Raw genomic sequence first — 11205 nt, forward strand, 5'->3', positions numbered from 1 at the left:
ACGTTGTTTTGGACACCATGTGCAGCGCACTGCTTGGATTTAATGTTGGAAGATATTTTCAAGTTGCCTAATATGAAGAAGACATTTGAGAGAGCTGTTATGGTGAATAGCTATATCTATACTCGTTCGGGTCTAGTAAACATGCTTAGAAGGTTTACTAACAAGAAAGAGTTGTTGAGGCCTGCAAAAACACGGTTTGCAACTGCCTTTATCACTTTGGACAGGATGCATAGTCTGAAAAGCAACCTTAGAAGGATGTTTACCGCCCAGGAGTGGATGACAAGCAAGTGGGTAAAAGAAGCAAGGGCTAAAAAGGTTGTAGAAGTGATTTTGATGCCTTCATTTTGGAACAATGTTGTATATGCTTTAAAGGTGGCTGGTCCATTGGTGCCTGTATTGCGCTTAGTGGATGGTGAGAAAAAAGCCTGCTATGGGATACATATATGAGGCCATGGATAGGGCCAAAGAAGCGATTGCTAACTCTTTTAATGGGGATGAAAATAAGTATGCACCCATTTTTCAAATCATTGATAATCGATGGGATGTTCAGCTTCAACGCCCCTTGCACGCAGCTGGTTGGTACTTGAACCCAGAATATTTCTACAAGGCTGAACGTATAGATCCAAAGATCATGATTGGCTTATATGATTGCATTAAAAAGTTAAATCCAGATGTAAAGGTTCAAGACCAAATTGATGCTGAGCTTTCGATGTATAACAATGCAGATGGATTCTTTGGAAACTATATGGCTATTAGAAAGAGAGCTGAGAAATCACCAGGTACATATATATATATTACATTATATATATAATCATTCTAGATAATAGATAATAACTAACCCATGAATTTTGTTGGACAGCTGAATGGTGGGCTTCATATGGAATGTCAACACCCACGTTGCAAAAATTTGCAATTAAAATTCTTAGCTTGACTTGTAGTTCATCTGGGTGTGAAAGTAATTGGAGTGTGTTTGAAAATGTAAGTGCATTGTACATATAACACTAACAATTTTTATTAGTAGTTGGTTTGTTTCATGTAGCTTATTCTTAGTATGTTTTTGCATAAATTGTTGCAGCTTCATACTAAACGGAGAAACAGGCTTGATCAACTTCGTTTAAACGACTTGGTGTTTTTGAAATACAATAGAGCATTGAGGCGTCGGTATCAAATGCGTGATACCATTGACCCTATCATATTGACCCACATTGATGAAAGCAATGAATGGTTGACTGGAAAACTTGATGAGGAGAATGATAAAGGTGATGAAACTGTTTTTCCAGATGACGTTGGGGATGGGTTGACATGGAGTAATGTTGCTGTGGCTGCAGGAGTTGGAGAGCCTAGTTATCAATTTAGAACTAAACAAACTCGATCACAATTGGGATCAACTTCAGCTTCGACTTCAAAGCGGCGAGTAACTCAGGAGATTGAAGAGGAGGAGGAAAGTGAGGCAGGGACCGAAGATGATGAAGACTTGGAAGAGGGAGAAGAATTGAGAGATGAAGAAGAAGATGAAGGGGTGATTGAAGGGGATGATGAAGATATTGACCTTGATGTTGATGATCTCCTTGATGATGATCGATTAAAAAACTTCTTTATATTAATTGTGGACTTGTAGTGTTTATGTGTTGTTTAGAACTTTGCATTATAATTGGTACTTGGTAAAGTTTGAGACTTTAAGTTTGAACTTTGATGATGTTTCTAGTTTAGAATTTGCATGATGAATGAATTAACTTTGATGTTGTTAGTTTATAGAATTTGAAGATAATAAATCATGAATGATATGAATGTGTTATTATTGATAATTTGATAGTTGTTTATGATTTTACAAGATTTTGAGTTTTTTTCCTAAAAGGTGCGCCTCGCTTCGCAAAGGCGCGCCTCGCCTCATGCGCCTCGCGCCTCAGGCTCCAGGACCTTTTGCGCCTCGCTATGCCTCGCGCCTTTCAGAACTATGCCAGCCTCTCCCGATCTTCTTCTTCCTCGCTCGCATCCTCTCCAGCCTCTCCGATCTTCTTCTTCCTCTCCTCTCCAGCCGTGACCCCCTCTTTTCTTCCTCCTCTCCAGCTCGATCCGATCTTCTTCTTCCTCTCCTCTCCAGCCGCGACCCCCTCCTCTCTTCCTCTTCTCCAGCTCAGCCCGATCTTCTTCTTCCTCTCTTCTCCAGCCGCGACCCCCTCATCTCCTCTCCAATTCGGCCTGATCTTCCTCTTCCTTTCCTCTCCAGCCAGGCCCACCTCCTATCTTGTTAATTTCCTCTCCAGCCGCGCCTTCTTCCTCTATTCTCCTCTCCTCTCTTCTCATCTGCTCTTCAAGTTCAAGTCATTAAGCAGTAGCTGCCAATCTCGGTTCCATTCCAGCCTCCCCTCTTCTTGTGAGTTCGCCTCCTATCTTGTGAGTTCTTTACTTGTTTTTTATTTGATTATTTCTTGCATTCTTGCTTAATTTCTCTTGCTGGTTGCTACTCTCTCTTTATAGTTTATATGGTTGTTGTTTTCGTGTTGATTGGAGAATTTTATGGAAGTTGGAATTATGTTGCAGCAGCCTAATAAATGTCGTCAACCACTTCCAAAACTGACCCAGCATGGAATTATTTTGAAGCTGATCATAATGATAGAAATACCAGCACATGTAAATTTTGTCGTAAAGTAACAAAAGGTGGTATATTTCGGGCGAAACATCTAGTGGGTGGTTTTAGGAATACTAAAGCTTGTCCAAAATGTCCTCCATCAGTAAAAGAAGAGATTGGAGGGTACATGCAAAAGAAGAAAAATAACAAGGATGAGTAAAATATGGCACCGTTAGATGATGATCTTCAATTTGGTGAAAGGTATGATGATGATGATGAGTCGCCGCCTCAAAGTAGAAAAAGACCCAATGTATCTACTGGAAATGGAAGCGGTACCGGTAGTGTTGGTAGTGTTAAAGGGCCAACACAAAAGGGTCCACTTGATGTTTTTCTTAAAGACCCAGAAGTTAATGTGTTGAAAAGCAAGGGCAAAGGAAAGCAAACAAGGTTGGGTGAGAAAGATTTTGCAAAAAAAGAGTTAAAGAGCTCGAGTTTGTAGAAGCTTTGCACGATGGATGTATGATGCAGGCATTCCATTCAATGCAGTGACATATGACAGTTTTAAAGTATTTATAGAAGCAGTTAGTCAGTATGGTCCAGGTGTGAAGGCGCCTAGTTACCATGAAGTCAGGGTTCCCCTTCTCAAACAAGAGGTGGAAGCCACTCGTGAAATGATGGAAAGATCATGAAGAGGCGTGGGCCAAATATGGATGTTCCATTTTGTCAGATGGCTGGAAAGACAAGAAGGAAAGGACATTGATTAACTTTTTAGTTAATTCTCCTAAAGGAAGTATGTTTTTGGAGTCTGTTGATGGTTCTAGCTATTCAAAGACTGGGGAAAAGATGTTTCAGTTATTAAGTAAATGTGTGGAAAAGATTGGAGTAAGAAATGTGGTGCAAGTGGTCACCGATAGTGCTTCAAAGAATGTTTTAGCAGGTATGAAATTCATTTTTTGTAATTTGTATTATGTTTATAAATAAAACAATTTGAATATTCATTAGATATTTATTATTTACTAATATCTTGTTAATTTCACTCTAAATAATAATAGGAAGATTTTTGGAGGCAAAATATCCTACGTTGTTTTGGACACCATGTGCAGCGCACTACTTGGATTTAATGTTGGAAGATATTTTCAAGTTGCCTAATATGAAGAAGACATTTGAGAGAGCTGTTATGGTGAATAGCTATATCTATACTTGTTTGGGTCTAGTAAACATGTTTAGAAGGTTTACTGACAAGAAAGAGTTGTTGAGACCTGCAAAAACACGGTTTGCAATTGCCTTTATCACTTTGGACATGATGCATAGTTTGAAAAGCAACCTTAGAAGGATGTTTACCTCCGAGGAGTGAATGACAAGCAAGTGGGTAAAAGAAGCGGGGGCTAAAAAGGTTGTAGAAGTGATTTTGATGCCTTCATTTTGGAACAATGTTGTATATGCTTTAAAGGTGGCTAGTCCAATGGTGCATGTACTGCGCTTAGTGGATGGTGAGAAGAAACCGGCTATGGGATACATATATGAGGCCATGGATAGGGCCAAAGAAGCGATTGCTAACTCTTTTAATGGGGATGAAAATAAGTATGCACCCATTTTTTAGATCATTGATAATCGATGGGATGTTCAGCTTCACCGCCCCCTGCACGCTACTGGTTGGTACTTGAACCCAACATATTTCTACAAGGCTGAATGTATAGATCCAGAAATCATGACTGGCTTATATGAATGCATTAGAAAGTTAAATCTAGATGTAAAGGTTCAAGACCAAATTGATGCAGAGCTTTCGATGTATAGCAAGGCAGATGGGTTCTTTGGAAACTACATGGCTATTAGAAAGAGAGCTGAGAAATCACCAGGTACACACATATATATATTACATTATATATATAATCATTTTAGATAATAGATAATAATTAACCCATGAATTTTATTAGACAGCTGAATGGTGGGCTTCATATGGAATGTCAACACCGACGTTGCAAAATTTTGCAATTAAAATTCTTAGCTTGACTTGTTATTCATCTAGGTGTGAACGTAATTGGAGTGTGTTTGAAAATGTAAGTGCATTGTACATATAACACTTACAATTTTTATTAGTAGTTGGTTTGTTTCATGTAGCTTATTCTTAGTATGTTTTTGCATAAATTGTTGCAGCTTCATACTAAACGGAGAAACAAGCTTGATCAACTTCTTTTAAACGACTTGGTGTTTGTGAAATACAATAGAGCATTAAAGCGTCGGTATCAAATGCGTGATACCATTGACCCTATCATATTGACCCATATTGATGAAAGCAATGAATGGTTGACTGGAAAACTTGATGAGGAGAATGATAAAGATGATGAAATTGTTTTTCCAGATGACGTTGGGGATGGGTTGACATGGAGTAATGTCGCTGCAACTGCAGGAGTTGGAAAGCCTAGTTATCAATTTAGAATTAAACAAACTTGATCACAATCAGGTTCAACTTCGGCTTCGACTTCAAAGCGACAAGTAACTCAAGAGATTGAAGAAGAGGAGGAAAGTGAGGCAGAGACCAAAGATGATGAAGACTTGGAAGAGGGAGAAGAATTGAGAGATGAAGAAGAAGATGAAGGGGTGATTGAAAGGGATGATGAAGATATTGACCTTGATGTTGATGATCTCCTTGATGATGATTGATTAGAACTTCTTTATATTGATTGTGGACTTGTAGTGTTTATGCATTTGTTTAGAACTTTGCATTATGATTGGTATTTGTTTGAGTTTGAGACTTTAAGTTTGAACTTTGATGATATTTCTAGTTTAGAATTTGCATGATGAATGAATCAATTTTGATATTGTTAGTCTAGAATTTGAAGATAATGAATCGTGAATGATATCAATGTGTTATTATTGATAATTTGATAGTTGTTTATGATTTTACAATATTTTGAGTTTTTTTTTCTAAAAGGTGCGCCTCGCTTCGCAAAGGCGCACCTCGCCTCGTGCGCCTCGCGCCTCAGGCTCCAGGACCCTTTGCGCCTCTCTGCACCTCTCACCTTTCAAAACTATGCCAAGGACTAGTGTTGTAAGTTCAATAATACTTTCCCTTTGTCGGTCATTGTGGCAAATAGAAGTAAAATTTATCACTGATTTGCAGTTATTAAAATTAGGTGGATGTGATATTGTATTATGAGTGGATTGGATGAGAACATTCAATCCAATCATATTTGACTTCAATAAATTGGAGGTTACTTTCAAAAAGGAAGGAAAGAAGGTAACTCTAACTGGCAGCTTGGAGAAGGGAGCCTGTAAACTAACTTCTAGAAATAAATTGCAGAAGTTCTTCAAGACTTCTCCATACAAGTTGTGGAATAGAAGAGGCAGAAAAGGTTAAGATTTGAAAGTTGTGGAGTCTAAAAGCTGCTTACTATAATGATACTCAATCTTTAACTGAGGCTTTTATAGAAGTTCTTTTTTCTTGAGGACAAGAAAATTTTCAAGGGCAGGAAAATGTCAAGTTCTTAGGATTTTAGTAGGGTGTAGCAGATTAATTTACATAACAGCTATAGCATATTAATTTTGTAGAGGATCGGTTACAACTTATAACTTATTAGTAACTGTTGATTGATTAGCTATATATAAAGCTAACCAATCGGTTTGGAGGTCATTAAATGAATTACTGAATCTGTTGACCAATTCTCTCTCTCTCTCTCTCAATTTTCATCTCAATTCTCCCTATCCTCTGCATGAATTCTCACCAATGTCTGCCCTAATTCTCACCATTGGCTAAGAATTTATGCTGTCAAATCCGAGATCCTAACATGGTGGCATGGCATTTATAATGTCAAATGATTTGAAAAAGTCACATTAACAATACAAATCCATGCAAAAAAACACAATGTGGCAAAATTTTACACTAGATGCCCTTCCTGATCCAAACCTCTAGCAAGGGAATGATGAGATAAAATTTCAACACCATCTTCATAGGAAAAAGTTTTATGAGATGGCAGTGAATTAAGATGATCGACATAATCGTGCTCCTTCACATAGTGAATATTGTGAAATAAACTTGTACAACATGGAATAAACCAATTTGTACATCAAGTTATTCTAAAAAAAAAATCAATTTAAATATCTTCAATCAATTATTCCAAAAGAAAAAGAGATTATTGAGGGCATTGTTCAAAGATTAAGGTAGGATGGTAAAATAAATAAGTGCTTTTAGTATTTTATGAAATTGTAAAAACTTTTTTAAAGTTAAAAGAGTAGTTTATCATATGCCAAAAGACGAATTTTTGCTATATGAAATGAAATATTGGGCAGTTAACACTTATATGTGCAAGATATAAGTGAAAGTTGCAAATATTATGATGGATATGCATCCATATAAGAAAGAAATTATCAAGAAATGAGATTATTCTTAATAAAGTCAATGATTGAGTTGCCTATACAAATTCAGTAAGATGCAGGAGACACATTTAAAATGGCTTGGAGTCTTAGGATATGTAAAAAAACAACTAATAGGATATAATGGCCTTACGGAAAATTGGATATAAACAAAAGCAACATATCAAGCCTTAATCCTACTAAGTGGGGTGGGCTATATGAAATTTACCTTGACAACCATTTCTGTCTATGATTGTCTTCCACAAGCAAAATATATGATAACAAATAAAAATAATTTGCATGCTAAACTCCTTGTAGCCATACCCATTCAATGGTATTTTATTGTCATTCTTGTGTGTGTGTATATATTTTGTGTGTGTTAAAAATTATCAAAACAAAGAAAAGTATGATCAAAAGGCAGATCGCTATATATTTCAAGTAATTGTGAATTTAGAATAACATCATATTACGGACCATTTCAAGTAATTGTGAATTTAGAATAACATCATATTACGGACCTCAAAAAGAAGCACTCCTAATCGGTAAATATCAGAAGCACAAGAACTTGGAGCACCACCGACCTCCTCTGGACTGGTGTACCAATTGCTTTCCAAAAGCAATATCTGTTTCATTGGAAAGGACTGCTTCTTTTCCTCCACTTGTTCAACATCACTGCCTGCTTCAAATGAATTTCGGGTTGGGTAGAGTGACCTTGGATTTATCCCATGCAAAGAATTTTCTCTTCTGAACTGACTGCTCTGTTGATGTGATTCACGGGGCAAAAGAGAAGATGATCCTTTGAACTCTGCGGTTTGGCTGTTTGATCCATCCCCCAAGGAATCTGAGCCTGAGTCTGAACAAGAAGAAGATTCAAGAAAAGAGACACTGTTGAAAGAGGATATCACAAAGCAGGAAGGCCGCACATTATGGACTACAATTCCTTCTGAATGTGCAAGTTCAATAATCTGTACTATTTGGGTAAATATGTGCAAGCACTCAATAGCATCAACTGATCGTTCCGGGTTATCTAGCCATTGCCTCAAGCTAATATCAGTCCAATCTACCCCACAAACAACTGGGTGCACTGCTATCTCATCCTTACAAACAGCAGAAACACTAGTGGATCTTTCACGGACATCTCTGTTAGTAAACACATTCCTCTCTCTCTCCTTCCCGCCTGGTATAAACCCAGAATCATGTGATGCATCACTAGAAGACCTGATTCTACTAGCACGGAACAGACGTGGGTTTCTATCAGAAACTGCAGAAGCATTGAATCCCCTAGAACTATCAGATCTTTGCCAACCAGACTCTGACGAGTTTTCCATTGTCATCCTCCTACAGCCGCGTAAAGAAGAACATTTACACAAGCTAGAAATGGAGGAATTCCTTGGCCAGTTCTAACACATTCCTTCGCTTCCTCCATCGTTATTTTTTGAACAAATAATCACGTCTAAGTGACAAACAGAGCGATAGACCATTGAACCATCAAGTTCAGGAGCTATAGCATTAACTAGAAACAATTTCCTGTTGGGTAAACGCATATTGCCAAGAACCGGTCACGGAGTTTTGAGCATTAACAAGAGAAACACAACAAAACCCATTAAAGCGAATCCAGTGACTCATCAAAAAGACAAGCAACGGAGACTCGAATCACCCAGAAACACAATCACGCTAAAAAAAGCAAATCCACATAAACATACAGAAATTTACGCATGCACCGCCGTAAACAGAAGTTTCATACAAACAGTAGAGAGAAGAAGAGATTGGTGAAAGGATTTAGATGGGGACGAGGCACTCGGCGAATACCGCAACGAGAGAAACTTTCTACTTTCTACTGTTTTCGCTATGTCAATAGGCAAACTGAGCCACACATGCATCAGCGGTGCCCAAAATGGGCATCCGCAAAACGGGAGCACCTCAGCCTCATAATAAATTCCCAGAAATTTCTTCCAACAGTGAGAAAAGAGAACGAAAACCATAAAAAAACTCAATCAGCAAGAAACCCAGACCGTTGATACTGGTTTTCAATTTCGAAGCTCAATTACTTTATTGTTTCTTTGAAAACCAAACGCCATCTCACCATTTACAGCCCACATGTTCCGCCACTGTACTGGGTGACATACGTGGCGCAACCTCGTCCTCTCACCTCCTCTGAAACCAGAGGCAAAGTGGACAATTCAAAAACCAATGGACCTTCAAAAGGAGATTCAAAAAAAAAAAAAAAAAAAAAGAAAGAAAGAAACTGCGACACGTGATGAAGAGGATCTCCGTGTTCCAATGGGCCAGCATAGTTAGCGTAGATTAAAGCGAATGCGATTATAATAGTCAACAAATCCCACTGGTATTAAATTAATCACCTAACTTGGAACAAGTATTAAAGTAATCGATACGAATTAAACAATGAATAATTAGCCAATCCGTCAGTAGTAGTAGTATCGATTCGCAGCTTCTTCAACCAACGAAAATGCCTTAGATATTCCTTGCACATTCAAGCAACAACAGATTCGCCAGGGTTTCGGATACGTTTTCTGCCTCCAGTAAGGATTGCATTGCCATAATTCGAAACACAACACGATTATTCTTATAATGTCAGTTCGCCCAACTTGTGTTGTGTCTTCTTCTTTACCGATTCGTTGCTTCATTTCGGCTAATGAACAAACCCTAGAAATTGTTTGTTCAAACAGAACAGAACTACCATGGTTTCTGATGCACTCTTGGCCTCAGGAGCAAGAAGAAACGTATTGAAACGCGAAAATTGATGAGGAAACTAATATGATGAATATTCATTTGTAGTTATAACATCCAACGTCAAACGGTTATGTTAACTGTATGGCCGTCAATTAAAGTCGAGCCATGATCGAAGTCGTCCAAAGTTGAAAATAAATTTTGCATGATTTCATTATTCTAACACTGATGAGAACAAATTCTATTTTAATTTTTAAATTTATTAAAAATATAATTTAATTTCTCAAGATAATTTAGAGAGTACATTATGCCCGTTCGAAAACTTGAGATGCTACGAATTCTTGAGTTTGATTTTACTGTTGTACGGAATTATACAATTATCTGTATTTATTGAAAAAGTTAGGTCTCAAGTTTCGACTCGTGATAAATCTGTCTGTATACCTAAATCAAGTGCATGCAGGCTATGGGTTTTAGAAGGGGTGGAATAGGCCACTAAAAGTCATTTGTGTATTAGTGATTTCTCAAGTTTTTTATGTTATAAAAAATAAATAAATAAAAATAAAATATAATTTATTAATACATATTTGTAATACATAATTCTATATAATTAAGTTGTGATAATATCACATCAACACTAATATATTCATTATAGTATGCTTTTTAACTTTTTTTTCTCTTTTATTTCTCAATTGAACTATGGGTTGCAACGGAGACTTAATGTGGAAAATTATGAAGTTGGTTATATTGAACATAACGAAAAGCATCAGGAGATATTGAAAGCGCCATATTTGAGATTGCTTCCAAGAAATACCCATAGAGTGAATGAGACTTCTTACCTCGACTTCAAACCCAAGACAATTTGACTTCACCAACAAAGGATGCGTAAACTGACGGTCCAAAGCATCCTGATTACGTGTCAACATGGCATCGCCCTCAACAACATGCACACAAGTAGCAAAATTCACACTTTGCTAAGAGCAAGCCGAAGATGGTCAAAAAGAGTCTTGAATAACCACCACCCTTAACCCATCTCTTGAGATTTCAGATTCAAAGCTCCATCGACATTCACATTAAAATGTTTGTCCATGCATCGATGACTACAAGACTAGCATCAGGAATGTCGTCCTCTAAACATGTATCATTTTTTTTATAATGGCTCGTCTCATGAAACTCCTACTAGCATAGGATATCCGTGAGAGAGTCGCCGTGAAAAAGGTACACAAACAAAATCCAAACATCAATCACAAAATCCCATAACATCTATAAGATTTCAAAAAAATATACATCACCATGAAGCATTTCATCATTCTTTTAATTGGGCATATTAGCCCATACATAACAAAAAAGTGAGAGGGGCAAAATAAAATACAACAAAACAACTTTCAGTCCTTCACTCTCAAAACAACTTTCAAGGACCTCAAGTTTGGAGCGACTCTGTATACATATCTATCCCCGCTTAGATATGACTAGACTCACCACCCTCATTTGCCTTTCATTTACCTGAACCTGTAATCATGCAAGGAAATAACATAAACTACAAAGCTCAGCAAGTGTAACTAACAAATGAAAGCATAAGAGAATGAGGCATGATAAAGCAA

General features: G+C 37.3%; 2 protein-coding genes across 7 annotated transcripts in view; one reads left to right on the top strand and one right to left on the bottom strand.

The window, feature by feature from the left end:
* LOC127811432 (protein SPA1-RELATED 3-like) overlaps positions 1 to 9039 on the bottom strand; it is a 57033-nt gene extending 47994 nt beyond the window's left edge. Inside the window, exon 1 of one of the 6 annotated variants that reach the window (XM_052351295.1) lies at positions 7501 to 9034. In XM_052351295.1, coding sequence (XP_052207255.1) covers positions 7501 to 8253 — 753 coding nt within the window. In that variant the 5' untranslated portion in view covers positions 8254 to 9034. Of the gene's footprint in view, positions 1 to 7437 lie in introns of all 6 variants that reach the window. The other 5 variants (XM_052351293.1, XM_052351296.1, XM_052351294.1 and 2 more) reach the window with 5 other exon arrangements.
* LOC127811433 (uncharacterized) lies at positions 425 to 5048 on the top strand. Its single transcript, XM_052351300.1, has 4 exons — positions 425 to 779; positions 860 to 978; positions 1076 to 1259; positions 4908 to 5048. Exons 1-4 carry the CDS (start codon positions 431 to 433, stop codon positions 5018 to 5020), a joined length of 765 nt encoding a protein of 254 aa, XP_052207260.1. The 5' UTR covers positions 425 to 430; the 3' UTR covers positions 5021 to 5048.
* Positions 9040 to 11205: the final 2166 nt, after the last annotated feature.

Source organism: Diospyros lotus, chromosome 10, assembly GCF_014633365.1.
Source record: "Diospyros lotus cultivar Yz01 chromosome 10, ASM1463336v1, whole genome shotgun sequence".
NCBI classification, from domain to species: domain Eukaryota; kingdom Viridiplantae; phylum Streptophyta; class Magnoliopsida; order Ericales; family Ebenaceae; genus Diospyros; species Diospyros lotus.

Coding starts and splice junctions, on each gene's coding strand:
- LOC127811433 (XM_052351300.1), top strand. CDS start 431: ATGGGATACATATATGAGGCCATGGATAGGGCCAAAGAAGCGATTGCT. Junction 780..859: donor GAGAGCTGAGAAATCACCAG/GTACATATATAT, acceptor TTTGTTGGACAG/CTGAATGGTGGGCTTCATAT. Junction 1,260..4,907: donor TGATGAGGAGAATGATAAAG/GTGATGAAACTG, acceptor AGAATGATAAAG/ATGATGAAATTGTTTTTCCA.